Here is a 22301-nt window from a genome sequence, read left to right as displayed (position 1 = left end):
AGAAATCATGATCAACATTCTTTTCCTGAGAATTCGTTCTGATACATGAACAACTTCACCGAATTATTATAGACAGAACTTTCACTAACTAGTTCCATATTACTGAATTGCACACTAAACACTGAAGAATATATAGTTTTTCTGATCTGAAATACTGTGGCATAGTTCCATATAGGCAAGACCGTTGATAAATAAGGCACATTAGCTCATTCACCATGTCACATATAGCCCTTGCAAGGAGGTACAGTTGGAAGGTCCCCTTTGAACACTATCCTAGGTAATAATTATTTATTTAGTCATACAGTCTTAGACCAGAATACTTGAAGGCTATCAGTCCCTGCTTAAACCACAAAGTAAAATGGGAAACTATTCTTGACCATTTGTTCCAGCATAAAAACACTGGTGTCAAGCAAATCATGTTTTAAAGATATTTCTTAACACACGCATACATGCACACACATATGTACTCTCCATCCATCTGTTGTATCCACCTCTCCACTGCTCACTGGTTATTACAGGCTATCTATCTATCTATCTATCTATCTATCTATCTATCTATCTATCTATCTATCTATCTATCTATCTAGATTTCTATACCGCCCATTTCTTTGCAGCTCTGGGCAGTTTACATTGAACATTCTATAACTTACATGGAACATTATACAGACTATAACATCGAAGCAACTTTCAGCATCAAAAGATTACAATACCACATTTATAAATAACAATTAACAGCAACATTGGGAGGTTAATTATTTCAGTCATGGGGGAGCATCTGGGGGGACCAGCAGGTGTTCACAGTTGGTCAGCCTCAAGTGAATGCCTGGCGGAAGAGCTCCCTCTTGCAGGCCCTACGGAACTGTGGAAGTTCGGGCAGGGCTCTGATCTCCCCAGGGTGCTTGTTCCAACAGGTGGGGGCCAGGACCCACAAGGCTTTGGTCCTTGTTGAGGCCTGACATGCTTCTCTGGGGCCAGGGATCCGCAGCCAGTTGGAGGTGGCTGAGCGTAAGACTATTTTGGGGGTATAGGCAGGGAGGCGGTCTTTCAAATACACTGGGCCCAAACCGCATATGGCCTTAAAGCTTAATCCAGAATTCAACTGGGATCCAGCCAAGTTGTTGGAGTACCAGCCGGATGCGGGATCTCCAGGATGTTTTAGTGAGAATCCTGGCCGCAGCATTCTGCACCAGTTGTAGTTTCCGGATCAAGGATGAGGGTAGGCCTGCATAGAGCGAGTTGCAGAAGTCCAGTCTGGAGGTGACCATCGCATGGATCACTGTGGCTAGGTGCTCTGGGTCCAGGTAGGGCACTAGTAGCTTGATTTCACCTTCCTTACTTCAGAATTATAACTTCATATATCATCTTTATTTAAGACCCTTATCTGAGTCCTTCTGTAGCATTCTAACAAGCCAATATTTCTAGGCTTGGCTCTCAACAGATCAGTCACAGAAAAAAAACATAATGGCTTCTTTGAGCCATTTGGGAATGAAAATGAAGATGCAAAGGTTACAGTCTGAAGAGAGTATCTGAAAAAGTGAGTTGTGACTCATGAAAACTCCTCCCCTGCCTCAAATTTTGTTAGCTTTTAAGGTGCTACTGGACTCTTGCTCTTTTCTACTGCAAAGGTTACTGGATTCTTCACAAGGCAATGGCTATCAAAGCCAGACCACAGTCAAAGGTCACTGTATTGGCATGCATCCATCTCACCTGAATGTTAAAATGCTGTGGATCCTATACTTTTGTTTCAGCTTGGGTGCATTTTTGACAGATGGAGACATTGAACTCCACTGCAGGAAACACATTCTTCTAGCACTAAGCACTCCTTCTCATGCAGGATCAAAAGCTTCCAAGGAGCTTGAAAGTGCTTAGCATGAATGCGCTCCACAATACAAGACCACCTCTACAACAGAGAAAGAGCCGGGCTAACAGAAATCAAATACAAGATCCAAGTCCATGTATCCACAAAGACATTAGAGCAGTGGTCCCCAACCTTTTTGTTACCTGGATTGGTCAATGCTTGAAAATTTTACTGAGGCCCGGGGGGGGGGTAGTCAACTTCTCTCCTCTTGACCACTGCCATAACTCTCTCTGATGCTGGTCGCTATGGTAACGTTTCAACGCAAGGTCAGACACTGTGTTCATTGTCTGACAAGACCCAGCTGGGCCAGACTCTATCTTCTCTTCAACTTGTTCTTCGCTACAGATTTGACATGACAGCTGCAGCCTGAGACGTGTCCTGCCTTCCTCTCCCCCCCTCCCAACCCCATTGCATTGCTGATCAAGTGGCCTCCTTGTAGTTTAAAACAGTGGTCCCCAACCTGCGGGCCGCGTCCCGGCGCCGGGCCGCAAAGGCCATGGCGCCGGGCCGCGCCTCCCTCTCCCCGCCCCCCCCGCAGTAAAAAACTTCCCAGGCCGCAAGCTTGCGGCCCAGGAAGCTTCTTACTGCGGGAGGACGGGGAGAGGGAATCAGGGCCGGGCCAAAGCCTTTGTGGCCCGGCTCCGGGCCGGGGCCCGCAGGTTGGGGACCACTGTTTTAAACTACAAGGAGGCCACTTGATCAGCAATGCAATGGGGTCGGGAGGGGGGGAGAGGAAGGCGGGGGCGGCTCGCGGGTGCGGCCCGATCTGCGGGCGCGGCTTGAAGCGTGGGCGTGGCCCGCGCGGGCGTGGTCCCCACGGGCGCGGCCCGATGCCCTGCCGGTCCCCAGCCTATTAAAGGTTGGGGACCACTGGTTTAAAACATCCCCAGGGAACGTGAGGTTGAAATGGACTCTAATCTGGAGAACCAGGTTTGATTTTCCACTCCATGTGAAACCTAATGGGTGACCTTGGGCCAGTCATAGTTGTCTTTCAGCCCCACCTACCTTACAATTCCCTCCAAATGCTGCCAGCCTCTCCCATCTACTCTCTGAGCCTCGTCTATGACGCCTCCCCATGAATCCTTCAGGGTAACCATGGGCCATTCACAGTTCTGTTAGAACTCTCTCAGATCCACCCACTTCACAAGGTGGCTGTTATGGAAGGGAAAGGAAGGGAAAGGTAATTGTAAGCTGCTTTGAGACTCCTAAGAATAGAGAAAACTGGTGGTATTAAAATGAACTCTTCTTCAATGGCTTCAAGGCAATTCTACATTAATTTGGGACCCTCTTCGACATGTGTGTGGCTGGAAGTCAACTGCATGAGATTTGAAAAAGACTAGGTCTGTTAATATGACAGTTTGGTGTAGTGGTTAGGAGTGCAGACTTCTAATCTGGCATGCCAGGTTCGATTCTGCGCTCCCCCACATGCATCCAGCTGGGTGACCTTGGGCTCGCCACGGCACTGATAAAACTGTTCTGACCGGGCAGTGATATCAGGGCTCTCTCAGCCTCACCCACCTCACAGGGTGCCTGTTGTGGGGAGAGGAAAGGGAAGGCGACTGTAAGCTGCTTTGAGCCTCCTTTGGGTAGGGAAAAGCGGCATATAAGAACCAACTCTTCTTCTTCGTCTTCATTTCTTTTAAAATATACCTTCCTTATCGTAGAGTAGTGATTAGGCACTCCATACAACTACTACCTCAAAATAATACATTACTACTTGCTAGTATTGGGCTCGATTATGACTTGAGTCTAAGAAAGGGTACTCAGGTTTGTAACCTTGGTGAATTTAAGCTGTGTAAAACCTTCAAGATAATTTAGAACTGTTCTAAGCTAGATAATTGTTGAAAGTGCATTCATTGGGTTTAGAACACAAAATCTTTCTTAAAGGAAGACAATGAGTCAACAGCTTCTTTTAGTGCCTCCTAAGCATTTCTCACATTTTTAAAGCTTACCAAGGAATAAATGAATGTTAATCATTATAAATTGAAGCTCAGAACGATGAGGTAAGCTCTAATGCCAAGCTAAATCAATGGGGGAAATTTCAGTGATCTCAATAAGCAGTCGGTTTAGGCTCTTAAATCTGAATTGATGCGTACAGCCTCATACTCAGTCATGAAGATTAAAATCTCGGGATTCTGAAATATTAAAAATGTAGGGACACTCCAATAAACATACAGAGTGAAAAATCTAAACAGCAATCCAGCACAGCAATAACACATATTTTTTTATGTCCTGCTATGATTGAGGCTACTTCACTCCACATATAAATATGTGCTTACACTTCCTGTTGATTTGGGCTTTAATGTCTTTAGTGAAATTCTGTTTTCTCGCTTTTAGCCCATTTGATTGCCTCCTTGTACAATGTGCATTTTTAGAAAGTAGCCACAATCTCTTATACATATATGCTGAGGCAGTAAATGGAATAATAACACAACATCATTTGAGAAACTTGCTTGAAAGTTTGGGAAAAGAAAAGACAGCATTTTTGGAGTACAACTTTAATCTTCTTGGACTTACAGCAGGGGAGGGAGTGCATAGAATGCAACTCCTTATCAAGAGTGGATCGGAAAGAAATCTGATAGTATCTCAGAACAATGTTCCTATAGACTGATTAAGGTAGCTAACAAGCTCCATAAGGAACAAAGGCAGCTAATAAATCTTTTAACTAACAAACTAAAATCATTACGGCAACTGCTTTGTGGAAGGGAAACCTGAATTTTAAAGTATTAATTTGCGAACCTCTCTCCCTTACTATTTATTTATGTATATTTATTATATTTATATACCACCCTACCCTGAGGCTCAGGGCGGTTTACAGGGCGGGGAAAAACAATGCAGATAACACAGTACACTGAACAGTAACAAGACAATCATAACAATAGAACAATATAATGGAACAGAAGAACATCCATTCAACTATGACATACTGATGGCCCCATGGGTTGGATGCTCCGGTGGTGGTTTTCATGGGAAGGAGGCTGAAGGGCCAATGGAAGGTGATTGGATTAAGGTTGACCTCAACCAAATGCCTGTAGTGACCAATCAATAAATCAGTTACGGGATCACTTGCAGGCATGGCTGTTCTCTCATGTTGTAATTTAAAAACCTTCCATGGCAATACTAAATGTTATAAATTTAGAGTTACAGCCAGTAAACTCTCCCTAGAGAGCTTAGATGGCCCTGGGGCCTGGCATTCCTCAATACTGTATGTTACTCCCTTTTGGCATTTAACCAGTCCTAGCTTAATGTCCCTCATTCAAAACTCGTAGGTTTTGCCTCTGAATTTAGTTAATACTTTGGACATGTATCATTTGTATGGTTTGGTTTTCATTGGAATGGTTCGTTTTCATGGGTATTGCTCAGCTTCTTTTATGCAATTATGAGATAACCCAAGCCCAACGGGTACTGCAATTAATGACGGTCGATTCGGTTCAACCACTGGAATGACTAATTCCCCACAAACAGCAATCATCCACTGAGCTCAATGGACATAGAAAGGAAGAACTCTGTTTAGAAGAAGTAGAAGAAGAGTTGTTTCTTATATGCCGCTTTTCTCTACCCAAAGGAGTCTCAAAGCGGCTTACAGTCACCTTCCCTTTCCTCTCCTCACAACAGACACCCTGTGAGGTGGGTGAGGCTGAGAGAGCTCTGATGTCACTGCTTGGTCAGAACCGTTTATCAGTGCCATGGCGAGCCAAAGGTCACCCAGCTGGCTGCATGTGGGGGGCTGTGGAATGGAACCCGGCATGTCAGATTAGAAGTCTGCACTCCTAATCGCTACACCAAACTGGTTTAGGATTGCATTGCAAACCACCTAGTCATTCTGAAGGATCAGAGAGTACCCAAGATTCGGTTTAGTCCAGCAAAGTTGCTGGAATGGAAAACTTCAGAAAAATCAGAGTTCTGCATGCTTAGCAAAGCAATTTGATGCAGAGTTACTCATGCGTAAAACCACTGAAACAATGAGCTTAATCTTGACTAAGTTTGCAGAAGATTGCATGGAAGGGTCCGAGCTTCCTGCTCCTTGAGAATATGGCCAAATTACTGTTGTTGACGTTCGATTTCCAGCTGAGAGACTGCCTGTTTCAATCCTAAGACTTGCTGTTTACTTTAATGCCTGCATATCACAAAATTCTGGCATGCAAATGAATGTGGCTTCATCTGTCTGGGTGACGTTTCCATTTTTTCTTTTCTTTTCTTTTTTCCCAGGCCCATGGAGAAATTCAGAACAAAATTACCCGCTCACCACTAATTCTTGATCCTAATAGCAGCAGAAAAAGTATGACGTACAAAGAGTTATCATAATAACGCAGCTGTTCCTGCAAGCCATTATTTCTTCTTCCTGAATTTATAACGGTGTGTGTTGATGTATCTATTTTCTAAAGCATTCCTTATTTCTTATCTAAGCAAATTAAAGAGGGCGAGCAGAGTGGAGGGGGGGAGGACTGACTTTGTTCATGTGCTGCAATATAAGCAGAAAACTAGGACAACACTTAATTTTTTTGCATCTGGCTGCCTTGTTAATTTTCTTTTTATAGGTCTTTGTCACAAGAACATAATATTTGCTGTGTCTCCCCAGTTATCCATGCTCATGTATCATTTGTTGTATCCATATTGACCTCCCCTCCAAAACAACAACAACAACAACAACAACAACAACAACAACAGCAGCAGCAATAACTCAGTTCAGAGTCATGGTAACATTTTTTATTTCCTGGGGATGTGCATAGGTCAGGCTGAGGGATATGTCTGGAGTTCCATACTTCACTGTCTTGCCTGGGCTTCATTCAGGATTCTGGCATGCAGGGAACAGAAGGTTGCTTAACGTGTCAAACTAGGACCTGGGAACTCAGGTTTGAATCCCTATTCTGCCAGGGAAGCTTGAGAGGTGATGCAGAAGAAGAAGAAGAAGAAGAAGAAGAAGAAGAAGAAGAAGAAGAAGAAGAAGAAGAAGAAGAGTTGTTTCTTATATGCCGCTTTTCTCTACCCAAAGGAGTCTCAAAGCGGCTTACAGTCACCTTCCCTTTCCTCTCCCCACAACAGACACCCTGTGGGGTGGGTGAGGCTGAGAGAGCCCTGATATCACTGCTCGGTCAGAACAGCTTTATCAGTGCCGTGGCGAGCCCAAGGTCACCCAGCTGGCTGCATGTGGGGGAGCGCAGAATCGAACCCAGCATGCCAGATTAGAAGTCTGCACTCCTAACCACTACACCAAACTGGCTCTCCCACAGTCCCACAGTCTTAACCTAACACAAGCAGTCCCACAGTCTTAACCTAACACAAATGGGGCAAAATACTGGGTCCCAAGTGTGATTGTGGTGCAGCCCACCAAACTGTTTTCCATCTGCCACAACAATGTGAGTCCCATGCTTTCCAGGCACTCTTGCCAGCTGTGAAAGAATGGATTGAAAACATAGATATTGGTATTCAGGGCGATTGCCCAGTCTGTCTGTATAACCATTGGACCAACTTGGTTACATATTTTAGGTCATTACATGCTTCCTATGTAGAACCCTGCCATATGATAAATAAACAGCCTCACACACCTCACAGGATTGAGAACAATAATGTAAGCTGCTTTAGGTGTCCATGCAGGAGAAAGGCAAAGTATAAATGAAACAAATAAATATGAATGTGATTTTCTTGAAAGGATCTTGAAGACCTATATGGGGGCTCTACTTGTACTGATGGCATACATGTAACATCCCCCCCCAACAACTCCCAAGCAGCTGTTCAGTTATGACAATGACTTGGGGGGGGGAGGTCTAAGCACTCTTTACCCTTCATCCCAATGCCAATGGGTTGACGAGCACCTAGGAAGTGCAAAACTCTAGGATACATCTTACAACTCAAGCTGTGGACATCCATGGGTAGGGGGTGGTAACATGTAATTGGGCCTTAAGCTCAACAACATTCGTGCAGAAAAGGGGGCGGGAAGAGAAGCACTGAACTCTTATCAGTCGTTAACACCCAGCCATGCTCAGTCCATCTTGGTGTTCCTTTCTTTCTATATTTAGTGTTCAGATGTTTTGGAGTAACCACACTGGGATGCAAAATGATACCTAAATGACGGCTTATTGCATTATACTTTATATGTACATAATTCATCATGCTGAATAGTGGTGACACTGCCAACTGCATACTCAGCTGCATAATTAAATGCAAAATCGCTTCTCAGTAATGAAAAAAACAAGGGGAACGATCCAAGGGGGGGCATGTAGTGTTTCTGCAGGAAGAGTGTGGCTTGTATATAAGCCACTATTTGGTTTTATAATATCTCAGGGCATTGCTATAGAAATAAAAGTGTTTAACAGTTCTATAAGCTTGCATATTTGGCAACTGACAAAACGGAATTCATTCATTCATTCATTCATTCATTCATTCATTCATTCATTCATTCATTCATTCATTCATTCATTCATTCATTCATTCATTCATTCATTCATTATTTGATTTCTATACCACTGCTGCCAGAGAACTGGCTCTTGGCAGTTTACAACATCTATATAAAAACATAGTTACATAAAATTCTGATAACAATAAAATCCCCACATCTTACACTAATAAAATAAAACACAATAAAATAAAATAGAACAAGATGGCGGCACTACTAGAAGATCTCCCCAGCCTCCAATGCAGTTGATTCAGTGGGCTGGAGTGGCTAGGGATATGGAATATAGCAGGGTAGTTCTATATGGTGCAATACCAAAGAACCGGAGGGGGGGGGAGTTTGAATTTCCCTGGTACTTATTGCACCCAGCCTCAACCAAACACCTGGTTGGAGAGTTCTGTTTTGCAGGCCCTGCGGAACCTTGAGAGCTCCAGCAGGGCTTGTAGATCTTCAGGGAGCTTATTCTACCAGGTAGGGGCCAGGACTGAGAAGGCAGATGATGAGCAGCAAGAATGTCCTAAATTGGTAACTACTTCCACTAACATGGTGCAAAAGGAACACAAGCCCTTTGGTTCTCGCCCTTTAGCTTGAGCTAAAGGCTCACAGCTCTGGCCAGGGCCAGGCTGGGCATTATTTGCAGAAATGTTCAGGTCAGGTCTTATTCAGCAGGCCTAGACAGTTGCAGTTCCTTCTGCTTTTCATTCACATCAGTCTGGGTTCTGGATGAGCATTATCTAGAGGTAAATGAGACAACTTGCAGGTACATGGGCAATTAATGCTTACACAAAAGGATTGTCATTGTCGTATGAGGTGAATGTGTGAAAGAACCCCAAAATATAAAACCTCCCGGGAGACAAATAAATAATCCAATAAATGTTCCTTTGCTCCTCTAAAGCTACACAAAGAAAGCAGTTTTGCTGAACTTTAAAATATATATTCATAATCCATATGTTGTATACATCTCCCTTATGTTTTATAATATCACAATAGCATACTCCAGAAATTTGTAAAATGCACATATGGATGGAATTTGCAACAAAGGAATACAGCTTGTGCTTTAATTTAATTGCTTTCAACATTGTTTAAGCTTGCAAACTTTCATCATGGGCCACATTTGACAACATTTGATGACAGCCATTTAATTGCTTTCAACATTGTTTAAATTTGCAAACTTTTGATGGGCCACATTTGACAACATTTGCCACATTTACTGACAGGAAAGAACAAGCATAGTCTGAATACAGCTTCTCAGGGACTATACCGAAAGGTGATATAAGATTAGAGCATATTTTTAAAAGAATCTTGCCAGGTTAGATACAGCTATGGAATAATGGAACCCAGTTTGTGCCTGGTTCTTGCCTAGGATTTGTGCTCTCTTCCCAGTTCTGATTCAGTTCTGCTTCCAGGTCCATCTAGCTTCACATGCGTAATAGAAACTTTTGACTCCCTAACTCTTTGTGGCAGAACTACATGTTATTTCCACAAATACGCAGAAGGAGAGGTGGCATTTAAAGATGACAGATGTGTAAGAAGGAGAGATGATCCCTTTCTATACCCATCAAATACTCTCCCAAGGACATTCTTCCCTCATTGAAGCTCACTAAATTGGCACACCTAAAAATACCTTTAAAATCAATGTTGTGTGTGGGGTGTTTTTGTAAATAAAGACGTTTAGGCAGGGGAAGGTTAAAGAACCCCCAAGCTCTGTTATGGCTGGCATCCATCTTGTAATTCTTCAGTGACCTAGAAAATAGGTGCTCTGATATCAACAAAGGATACAAAAGTGAAGCTGAATGGTGTTCTGACCCCCTTTCTAGTATGTTTCCTTCCCTTTCATTTGGTTAGATACACTAAGAACCTAATAAGCTTATTCCATCATGTCTTATCAGGAGTTGAGGCTTTTTGAAATGGATGTGAGGTCCCTTCCATGGACTTAGCTGGAACCTCTCGACTCCTTCCCTCCAAGAGCTTTCTCCTGCACTGGCCCATTCCACCAGGCTATTATGTAAAAAAAAAATTATCTAAGAACTGGAAATTGAATATTTATTTATTATTTATTGCTTAGATTTCTATACTGCATCTTCCTATTCCTTCTCTGTTTCCATTCTTCTAGTGTGATTTTTTTTTTTAGGTAGCTATTTTGAAGTGCAAACTACCTTGAATACAATGGCAGAAAATACAGAATTAGTGATACTTGCTCTTCATAGCATGCTTACAACTTGCTAATAACTTACTGATTTTATGTAATGGCAGCTCATAATTAAAAACCTATCAAACAAAACTGTTCACATTTTCTTGGTGGTATCACAGACCATATCCCCAGAATGAAAAGTGAACAGCCTTTTAGAACAAAATTTGGGTGGCTCTTAGCTTCTTCCATGATCTCGCATTGCTTCCCATTCATTTCCATGAAGCTAGGCAGGAGAATCGGCTCCTAGAGCATGCTCTGATGTCTAGACCATCATATGGGATTCCCTTCTCTCCTCCCTGTTTTTTTCTTCTCCTTCCACTGCTGGCATATGGTACAGACCAGACGGAAATGGGGTGGGAGGTTGCTGTTAATTAACTATTAATGTTAGTAGTTTTATGCTATTTTAATCATTTTATTGATTGTTTTAACCTACTGTTGTGAACTGCCATGAGCCTGCCTATGGAAAGTGGTGGTATACAAGCTGAATAATAATAATAATAATAATAATAATAATAATAATAATAATAATAATAATAATAATAATAATAATAATAATTATTATTATTATTATTATTATTGGTGGTGGTGGTGGTGGTGGTGGTGGTGGTGGTAGTAGTAGTAGTAGTAATAGTAAACATCATCATCATATTGCATTAGCCAGATCAATATATTCAGGTGATCCAGTTTAGTTATTTTGTTTAATTTGGCATAAAAGTATGTTGCAAATGAAACTAATTTACTTAAGTAGCCTGTTGGCTCTGTCAATTAAGAAATATAATTTCAACTAATTTAGATTTTCTGCCTTAGTATTTCCTAACTATTTCTTCCACACAACTGTGTTTCCCCAGTTCCTAGCAATTAATAGTCCGGATATTGTCAATTAAAGGTACCCCATTGGATTTCATGAGAGTAACTAGTGATATAAGATACATCGTATGATTTCAAATGCTTATCTATTTCCATTAAGTGTTCCAAATCATGCAGTTGGCTACCTCTTTGCCAGCAGCAGCAGGTTTCTTCTTATCTTATACAATGGATAAATATGAGTTGGTTTAAGATATCAACAGTACATAACTCGGGGCGGGGGAATTTCTTCATGATGTTACACTCATTTGTCACCTCGTATCAGAGTTGTCCACTTCCTTATCTTGTCTCTTACCCCAGTGGTCCCCAACCCCCGGTCTGAGGACCGGTACTGGTCCGTAGATCACTCGGTATCGGGCCGTAGCTCCTCCTTGTCCTCCTCCCTCTCCCTGGCTGCTGCCTCGGGGGCTGCCCTGCCACTCTGCTGCCAGCTCACCTTTGGTGCTCTCCAGCAGCTGCCATGGCTGGGGCTCCCTCTTGGTGTGGCACTGTGCAGCTGCTCCTGGTAATGCCCCCCAGCAGGCGGCAGGAAGTCAGGGGCGCCAGTGGGAAAGCAAGTGGAGCAGGGGCTCAGGCGGCGGCGACGTCCCTCGGCAAAAGACCAGCCCCCCTCCGGGCCTCAGTAAAATTGTCAAATGTTGACCGGTCCCAGTGATAAATAGGTTGGGGTCCACTGTCTTATCCTATTTTATCTCATGTCACAGTTTAACATCATCTTCATGGTTCCATATCTCTGTACTCTTGTAGATTTCTGCTATCTCTTTTTATACTAGCAAGAAGTCATTTTGATCTTGGTGGTTTTTTTCTTACTGTATCTTAAGTTTATGAAATCAATATACTCACCATTTAATTTGGGACTGGGTGTTCCCAAAGCTGGTCTAGGGTCCTTCACCAGTATTTTGGAACCAGCTGTCGATATAAGCAACACCAACAAATGAGCAGGGATACATTAACAGAACCATAACATAAAATACAAGCACAAATATGATATGCACAGTGACACCTATATTTGATACCATTAATTCAAGATATCTTGAATTATCTTATCTTGAATTATGCCTTAGTACAATACTACGCAGTTTCTCCAGTGTAAACTCAAAAGTTAATGAATTTACACTAGATTAATTCTGAATAAGATTGCACTTAAAAAAAACCCCCTAAAGATAACTTCCTCCCCTAATCTTTATTGAGAATGGGAATTTTGCAATTTGTCAGAGAGCTTAAAGGGGGAAATTATAGGGCATGGGGGTGGAGATTGATTTTGAACAAGTATTTGAACCAAATATTTCCTGCTGAGCACAGCCTGGCCCCAACTTTCCTTCATCCCTTGGAAGTTTGCATTCTAGCTGCTATGATAAAAAGGAATGTTCTTTATGCTGGAAATCTTTCCAAACACAAAGGTATCTGGGAAATGTAGTTTATTCAGTCCTTAATGAAGTATCAAAAGCCTTGGCAAGGTAAGTTCCATGAGATCTTTCTATTGAGACCTTAATTATTTGCAAAGGCTTCACAACTTCAGAAAATCTGAGAAACCTTTTATACCTTTGCCCCATTTGAAGAATGGGAAGTAGACAGGGAAAAATCAGTGGCTTTTATGTGTGTATATATATTAATTCCCATCAATGGATGTTTGACTCATGACAGCTTCATGAATCAATCACCTCCAAAACATCCTACTGTCAACAGCTTGAGACGCCTTAATATTGAAAGGTACTTGGTGGGATGGTAAAAAGAGTTCTATTTCCATTTGCGGAGGAGGTCATTTTGGACTCCTTCGTGTTCTCTTGGTGGGCTTCACATATGTGACTCCAACAGCACCTTTGAGACCAACAAAGATTTATTCAAAGCACTAGCTTCAAACCCATTTTATACTAACAAGAAGTCATTTTGGTCTTGGTGGGCTTTGGAAGGGGTTGGGAGGTTGGAGGGCTCGTACAGAGGTGCCACTGCACTCGTATTTTGTTTTTTAGTATTCTTTTTGTGGGGAAATCTCAGCACATGAGATGAGATATCTTTGGTGGATGCAAAGTATTGTCAAGTGATCCCATAGGACAGCCTTTCTCAACTTCTTTACCTTTGAGAACCCCCTGAAACATTCTTCAGGATTTGTGAAACTCCAGAAGTGGCATGAACCTGGAGAACATGGTGGAAAAACATAACACGAGACGCGCCCAAGTGGGGCCCCTCTCCTTCCCACCCTCTCCAGACCCATCACTGGCCATTTTGGGATATATGGTTGTATCATCCAATAAATATTTAACAAATTTTAAAAATGTGTACCATTAATTAACTCCCACCCATTCAGGAAACCCTTCCAGGGCCATCAAGAAACCCCAGGGTTTCACAACCCCGTAATTGAGAAAGCCTGCCATAGGATTTTCATGGTGGTTTGTCACTGCCTGCCTCTCCATAGCAACCTTGGACTTTCTTGGTGGCCTCCCATCTAAGTATTAACTAGGTCCAACCCTGCTTAACTTCTCTGAGATCTGTCCCAATCAGGCTAGCATGGACCATCAGGGTCAAGGTGTAAGGATTTTGTTGTTGTTGTTGTTGTTAGGTGCGAAGTCATGTCTGACCCATCGCGACCCATGGACAATGATCCTCAAGGCCTTCCTGACCTCTACCATTCCCCGGAGTCCATTTAAGTTTGCACCTACTACTTCAGTGACTCCATCTAGCCACCTCATCCTCTGTCGTCCCCTTCTTCTTTTGCCCTCAATCGCTCCCAGCATTAGGCTCTTCTCCAGGGAGTCCTTCCTTCTCATGAGGTGGCCAAAGTATTTAAGTTTCATCTTCAGGATCTGGACTTCTAAGGAGTAGTCCAGGCTGATCTCCTCTAGGACTGACTGGTTTGTTCGCCTTGCAGTCCAAGGGACTCACAAGAGTCTTCTCCAGCACTAGAGTTCAAAAGCCTCAATTCTTTGACACTTGGCCTTCCTTATGGTCCAACTTTCACAGCCATACATTGCAACTGGGAATACCACAGCCTTGACTAAACACACTTTTGTTGGCTGGGTGATGTCTCTGCTTTTTAGGATGCTGTCTAGATTTGCCATAGCTTTCCTCCCCAGGAGCAAGTGTCTTTTAATTTCTTTGCTGCAGTCCCCATCTGCAGTGATCTTGGAGCCCAGGAAAATAAAATCTGTCACTACCTCCATTTCTTCCCCATCTATGTAAGGATTTAGGAAATATAAATTTAGAGGCTTCTGAAAATGTCACCAGTTCCATTCCTCCTCAAACCTAGGGCAGTCGGACTATTTCTTAAATGCTAGGCATGGCAAAAGCTAAATATTTCAGGAATGAAATGAACCTATTAAATGGAAAAGAATTTTATGTATCACTGGCTAACTAACTTTATAGCCTCTCTATGGATCCTTATTACCGAGCTGTCTTTTGTAACTTGAATCACTCTGAGACAGATGAAAGCAATGCATTTCTTTATTTCTTTATGATCATTTTTTTTCTGAGAAAACTATTTTCCTCCACAAGAGAGAACGGGAACACTGTTTTTTCTCCTAACAACATTTCCTTCTGAAAGATTTTACAGGTTTTCAGTATATATCAATAAGATTTTAAAAACAGGCTCTGCCAGGGAAGATTTCTGGAAACCTTGACCTTCTTGACAATAGCCCAGGCAAGTGAAAATAAGTCTATGAGGCCTTTGTTGCTACCTGCTTGTCAATTAATTTACTTCACAAATGCCAAGGTTTACAACACAAAACAAAATATCTGCCAAATGTCTAAGTGGAAGGACCTGCAGAGAAGCATGCAAAACAGAGAGAGAGTGTGAGAGAAAACAAAGACATTTGTCTCTGTTAACTCTACATTTCCTGATTTTTAAAAGGATGGTGTATTAGATGTAAACTGCATCCATAAATAATGCTGGGGATTAAATTTCTTGAGAGACTTTATCCTTCGAAATCCTTTGGTTTACCAGATGAAAGGACTGGCCTAGATGGACTAGGTGGGTCCGTGGCTCAGACCATCTGCTTTGCCTCTCCAGGTTAAAAGGATCTGGTAGGAGATGATTTGAAAGCCCTCCATTGAAGACTCTAGAGCACGGGTAGTCAACCTGTGGTTCTCCATATGTTCATGGACTGCAATTCCCATGAACCCCTGCCAGCGTTTGCTGGCAGGAGCTCATGGGAATTGTAGTCCATGAACATCTGAAGGACCACAGGTTGACTACCCCTGCTCTAGAGAGCTGCTGCCAGTCAATGTAGGCACTATTGGCCTTGATAACCCAAAGGTCTGACTCAGCAGGTGACAGCTTCATGCAAAGACTCAGACTGACAAGGGCTCTCCAGTGTCCCGGGCACTGATCTTTCACATTGCCTACCACCTGATCCTTTTAGCAGGAGATGCTGGGGATTGAACCTGGGACCTGAGCCGCAGCCCCTCCTCCAAAGGGACCTCTAATATTATAGCGCCATCAATATGGATCATAGAAACTCAGATTAAGATCCCATTTAAGCCAGAATGCTCAATGACTCACAGACAGCCTCAGTAATTTAGCAAACCCATTTACAAGTCTATCAAAGCAATTGGAGATAGGACAGGAAAAAAATGGCAGCAATACTTCTAGCATAGCTGCAGCAGGCAAATAAACTGTATGATGCTGTATCATGTGTTATGTTGTGATAGATATTACATATGCATGAGGAAATGTGAGCGGAAAGGGACATGAAGCAGCTTTGGTTCCACACCAAAATTCTGCCTTAAAAAAAGCAAGTAGGAAAGGCAAGAGGTTTACCTTCACAAATAGGAACCTTCCCTGTCCAAGTGCCATCAGATCTGCAGACTCTGTGTTCCGATCCCCCTGCTAAGAAATACCCTGGTTGGCAGGTATATATCAGAGTGTAGCCAAGAGAGGGGAGATCCATTCCTTCCACATTCAAATGAGCTGGAGATTCCGGCTGTTTACAGCTGTGAGCTAAAAAGAAAGCCATATTTGTGTTTTCTATCAAAAATTCAAATAACTGGAAGAAGATCGATCAAAATAAATTTAAAAATAATGTCTGAGATGCTAATTGACCTGCAAAACAACATGTCCTTGCAGAAAGTTTGGAGTCAGTTTCTAATCTAGTCCATTTTCGTAAAAGAGAAATTCAAAGGCGGTGGGGAGAGGTTGTGCAAGATTTCAGAATTTCACACTGAAGCAGGCAATGTCTTCCCATACCTCCCTATACTTCCTGTCAGGGCACCACCCTGTGGTGTGCAACATCAAAAACAATAAAAACTTGCAAGGGCAGAAGTTACAAAAAGCTTATCTGATTTCTCTTTGAAGAGAAATGAAAGACAAAGCTGTCTTTGAAAAGAGAAAAAAAGAGAATCGTTCTTCTTGACCTGATTTGTCCCTAATAATCTTTAACACAGTGCAACCCCGTCCTAATAAACTTGCTTAATTTTTTTCAGGCCTCGAAGCAACAACCCTTTTGCCTTTATAAAATATTAATTTTTAAAGGTCAAATATATAATAAATCCCTTGCATTCTAGAGATCTGCATTTGGTGCTCCTTTTGTTACTTACGTATACATTCTGGCTGTCTTCCACTCCACATAAGATCGGGAAGGCATGTGCGAGTTGTGGAGCCTTGAAGCAGGTATCCTTTCTTACACTGAAATTGTACCACATTTCCTATCTATGAAAACATGAATCATAAATCAGTTTGGTCAAAAGGGAATAAAACATTTTTAAAAATTCTGATTGCAGTTATACCTAAACTTGTATTGCTTTTTAATGTCTGGTCCTTTTTAAAATAATTACATCCTGCCACATGAAGAGGATCCATAAACAAAAATATGTGAAACTAATATGCATTCTGTTTTGTTTTTTAACCCTTTTTCAGATGCAAACCTCTGGGATAGTGGTTCTCAACCTGGGAGTCAGGACCCCTTTGGGGGTTGAATGACCCTTTCACAGGGGTAGCGGCAGGGCGAACAGCTTGGCCAGGGTAGATTGAGATAGAGCATTTGTCTGTTTGGATCAGCGGAAAAGAGTGAGATCGGCATGGTGGGACAAGAGGCAGAGCTGAACTGAGAAACTCTGGGGGAAAAACAATTTATATACAATCATGAACAATGGATCTTCATGCCATTGGTCAGTTTTGGTTTAATTTCTGTGAAAGAGTACTTGCATAATTTTATGGCTGGGGTCATCACAACATGAGAAACTGTATTAAAGGGTTGCGGCATTAGGAAGGTTGAGAAGCTCTGCTCTGGGAGATTCAAGAGTGTTGGAGGGGAGCAGGAGCATGGTAGTAAGCCCTCTTCCGCACTCATTCAGTACATTTTGTGAACAGATTCTACTCCTGTGCTTTTTCTCAATACATTTAGGCTTCATATGATCATGATTGGTTTTCACAATATACTGCACTTGGTTCGTCAGACTAGTGGAGGAAGAATAAAATAAGGAACTTAACTGACATCACTATATAATTTATGGGTACAACCCAAAAGTGACATGGGATGGTTGTAAGAATCACCAGAAACTCTATGGTAAAATCAGTGATTCCTAGAACTAACTGTAGTCACTTCTGGTTACAACCCAATGTTATGACCTTGGCAACATAGCATCTTCATCCATGTCCCTGCTTCTAGTCCTTCTGCTGGTTGCCAAGCTCAGTCTGACAACCCTACACTGCACAGAACCTTCCATGATGATCCCATCCCCACTGCATGTATTCTGTCTCCTTAGTCTTGAAAGGGTTTTCCTGCTACATGTTCAAGGATTGTGGCTGGTGAACATTGTAAACAGAAAACATTAGTCTTAAAGCCAATTCGTATCTTGAAGGCCACATGGACCCATAAAGCCTAGCTGAAAGTTAAACTCAATTTCAAAGACCTGGGCTGGTCTGAAGTAGCACAATGCTGGAGAGGGGTTTATTTCCTGCCATTTATCTCCTGACTCTACAGCCAAAGCGGGGGGGGGGGTGGAGGAAATGGAGCACAAGGCTGCTTCTTTATTCTTCTTTTCCTGAGCAAGCGAGGGGGGAAAAGACAATCAAAAAGACAAATCTTGGCACATAGAAGTGTGGGCTTGGAGCACAGTTACTTTAGAAATGAGACAAAAATAAGTCTTGTGAGGGAATGGCAACCGGGAACCAGACAGTCTTTGAACTGATGCCCTGACCAATCAGCAACAGACTGCTTTGCTACGTCAGCATTGGAGGCATGGGGAAGTAAATCCAGTATAATGCCGAACATCTACACTTAATACTGGGGCTTTGGGAATGTTTTTCTCAAATGTAGCGAGTTATCTCTGCTCTTGGACATCGCAGGGGAATAGTAGTGTCACCGTGGATCAATCTTAGATTGCCAGATTTCTTTAAATATCTCCATGATTGGTGGTAAATTTCATGAATTTTTGGGCAGTGTGTTAAAACATTTCTATCTTCCCATGCTTTATTTAGGGATTTTCTCAACATGGGCATTTCTACCAAAAAGAAGAAATCCCAGTTCCGATTTTGCTTCTCCCTTGGTGAGAATCAAATCCATAATTCTGTATTTTCATACCACTGTTTCCTAGCACTGAATTTTTAAAAAATAAAATATGTGCATTTTTAAGCATTTTTATATAAATAAAACAGTATTATATGCATTTTGAATGTTCAGATAATATACATTTTCATCTTTGAAATGCACAACACATATAAACAATGCAAACCAATCTGCAAAGCCAAATGTAGAAACTGAAGACAAAAATATAAACAAAGACGTACTCAAAAAAACTTATAGAAGCACCTCATTTTCTCTCCCCCCCCCCCATTTCTTCCTCTTTCCATTCTCAGGAAGAGCCCGTAGCCTCTCCCCATTTCCTGCTTCCTTTTCTCACGCCCCCTTCAGCAGCCAGCCTACTTGTATCTTTCCACCCCTGTCCTCATGTCTTCAGATCTTCCTCTTTCCCTACCAGTGGGAAAAAAACTGGCAAGTTGCACATCGGCCACCAGTTTTATACTGGGCCCAGTGACTGCTGAGGCTGCTCCTTCTCTCCTTCCCACTCACTAGGCAACCTTCCTATATCTGTCTCCATGTCTTCAGCTTTCCCTTCTTCCCTATTTCCAATAGCCTCTCCCTGGAAAAACTTTGGAGCTAGGCTAAGTTGCATAGTGGCTGGGCCCGGCAGTGCAGTAGCCAGGCCCAGCTGTATGATACCTGCTGCCAGGCCTGTCCCAGTTGCATGGTGGCTGATACTGCCTGGACAGGCTGATTTGTTTATGTGTAGTGAGTTTCTGGAAGCCTGTCCCTTGCAAGTCTTTCTCCATCAAAGGACATGACAGTGGAGGGGAGGCTTTTATAACCTACCCCAGTTCACTCCTAATTCCCCACCCAACACACTTTGCTATACAGAAACAAAGTCTTGGCAATACTGTTGGGGTTACCTAGCAACCCCCAACAGGCACTGACATTTCAGTGGCCATTTTTTTCTGCCTTAAACTTACAGACATTGTTTCTGTTTATGGGGGGGGGGGATTCCATCCATCCATCTGATTTCATTTCTTTCTGCAACCCACAGATGGCTACAGTTTCAATGGGGAGGGGGGATTCCCCTGGGGCTGGGGCTTGTATGGCAAGAGAGGGCAAAATATGCAACTACTGGACAATTATGGTCCTTGGGCCACTTCCTAATATCTGCCATCCTGAGAAGCCTGGGAAAGGGTAGGGGAAAGGGAGCTGGAGGAAAGCAACTCAGCAGTGGAAAGTAAGAGAACTTTCCCAATAGGTGAGCCTGTTCTCTAAACTGTGGATAGGGTTGCCAGCTCTGAATTGAGACATACCTGGACACTATGGGGGTGGGGCCAGGAGGGGATGGGATTCTGGGTGGGAAGGGATTTCAGTAAAGTATAATGCTATGGAGTCCACCCTCCAAAGCAGCCATGTTCTCCAGGGGAATTGATTTATGTTGCCTGGAGATCAGCTATAATTCCAGGGAATCTCTAGATCCCACCTGGGGTCTGACATATTTAACTGACGGATGGCCAGCCTATAACTCGAATGTATAAATCAATAAATAAAATAAACAAAAGTTCTATTAGTGAAACTGCAGAATAAAGAGAAGCATGCACTGTACCTCCAGGACTGATTGGCCTCCCAAGCAGTCAGACAGAGCCATAGGTAAGTGACCATCCCCAGCCTGCTGTGCCCTTCAATACTCACATCCCAACTCTTTGCCACCCTTTCTCATTCTTTGCCCCTCCCCCAAGTGTTTGTAGAGGACAAAGGGGGAGAAAATCTAATCCAAGCACTCCAAGGATCTGATCCAAGCATTCTCCAAGTGCCTGGATGGAGTCTCAGAAAGGGGAAGTGTAGTTTCCCGGGCTCAGGGAATAGATCAGAAATCTACTCATACTCCTCAAAGTGTGCAGTTCTGGGCTCCAGGAAATAGCTAGGATCTAACAGTGCAAAGACTATCAGACTTGAACTTGGGTCAAATATGAAGTCGTCTGGAATGGGATTCAATGAGTACCCCAAACACCCTGTTTTGATTACAAAATCTGATCAAATTGGGATTCGGTGTTGCGAGTCTGCTGGGGACAAGATTATAGTCATTTTGATTGCAGGCAGCAGTGGGCTGTAAAACTGGGCCAATTTGCAACTAGCTTTCCTATCCAGTTCCCTATGCATACCATAAAAGGGCCTCGGCTCGGACGTGAATCCGAACACATATTGCTAAAATTGACTGTAAGGCAAAACTTGACACAGCTGTCATTTGAATTGATGTCATGCTCCCCACATTCAGCAAGCATATGGCAGAAGGGGCAGTCAAAGGCAGTGAAGACCCTCTGGCAGTTTGCGAGTCTGACTCTGCTACCTGATTTTGCCACGTACTTAACAAACTCAGATCACACAAAATTAGCCTTAAAGCAGTCCTGTGTTGTGACAATCTGGGATCAGTTTCTGATGTCTGAAATAACCTTAATTTCTGGTCGACATGAGCCCAGTGAACACAATGGACGCAAATGCATTTTCCATCCTTGCTGAAGACCTCAGTGGAGATTTACAACCTTTTAAAATCATTTCCTGAAGGGCTGGATCAAGCAGCAGTAACTGTGACAGCTTTTCATCTAAGGCTGTTCTTTTCGATGGACAAACAAACTCATCTTCCAGTAGTATCAGCTTCCTGCTTTTAACCTTGTAGATATTAACAGGCTGAATTTGCTCTCACTCGCCTGTACTTTTTCTTTCTTTCTTTTATTGCAGAATGAGTAACTAAGCGGCTGTGCAGCTTTGTTCTCTAAAACACGGTCAGCTATACAACAGTAGCACAGTCCAAGGTACAGCCAGGTACCACTTACAGTTTACTTTCTCTCTGCCCCACTTTTGTCTCGAAAGAAAGAAAAAGACAAAGCAATTGGGCACAAAACAACCCTCAAATATATGCATTTTCAACCATGGGAGGAAACCTACAGCAGCAACCATGCAGCTATGAAGAAATACTGACATAGGAAGCCATTTTATGTGGTCTGGGGAGATAAAATCCTGGTTGACTTTCCTGACCATGGAGATTGTCTTTATTCCAGAGTCACTTTATCTGGAGATTTACTTTATCCCAGAGAGATATGCCTGGGGTAGGAAAATATGTAAAGATACAAAAATTAATTGTATATTTTTTTAGTTGTTTTCCTTTAGGGCTAATGAGGATTATGTTAATTGTCTAATACAGGCTTTCTCAACCAGGGTTCTGTGAAACCCCAGGCTTTCTTGATGGCCTGGGAAGGGTTTCCAAATGGGTAGGAGTCAATTTTAGACAGACAGACAGACAGACAGACAGACTCATTAAATGTTTATCAGGTGATATGACCATATATAGGCATGTTGACCGGACCCACCCCCTCCCAAAATAATTAATGATGGGCCTGGAGGGGGTGGGAAGGGGAGGGGGCCTGGGTGGGCATGCATACAGCTATGCTTCCCAAATAAATTCTGCATGATCACACACTTCTGGGGTTTCTCAAAACCTGGAGAATGTTTCAGAGGTTTTTCAATGGTAAGAAAGTT

At 42.7% G+C, this 22301-nt stretch overlaps 1 protein-coding gene across 7 annotated transcripts in view; it reads right to left on the bottom strand.

Moving 5' to 3' along the window:
- Positions 1-22301, bottom strand: part of CSMD3 (CUB and Sushi multiple domains 3) — a 675220-nt gene that overhangs the window by 19138 nt on the left and 633781 nt on the right. For all 7 annotated transcript variants that reach the window (XM_077351631.1, XM_077351632.1, XM_077351635.1 and 4 more), the window contains 3 exons: positions 16834-16945; positions 16058-16237; positions 12148-12213 (listed from right to left, as the gene is read on the bottom strand). In XM_077351631.1, coding sequence (XP_077207746.1) covers positions 12148-12213; positions 16058-16237; positions 16834-16945 — 358 coding nt within the window. The remainder of the gene's footprint in view (positions 1-12147; positions 12214-16057; positions 16238-16833; positions 16946-22301) is intronic.

Source organism: Paroedura picta, chromosome 9, assembly GCF_049243985.1.
Source record: "Paroedura picta isolate Pp20150507F chromosome 9, Ppicta_v3.0, whole genome shotgun sequence".
Classification (NCBI taxonomy): Eukaryota; Metazoa; Chordata; class Lepidosauria; order Squamata; family Gekkonidae; genus Paroedura; species Paroedura picta.
This window is presented reverse-complemented; position numbering and strand designations above follow the sequence as displayed.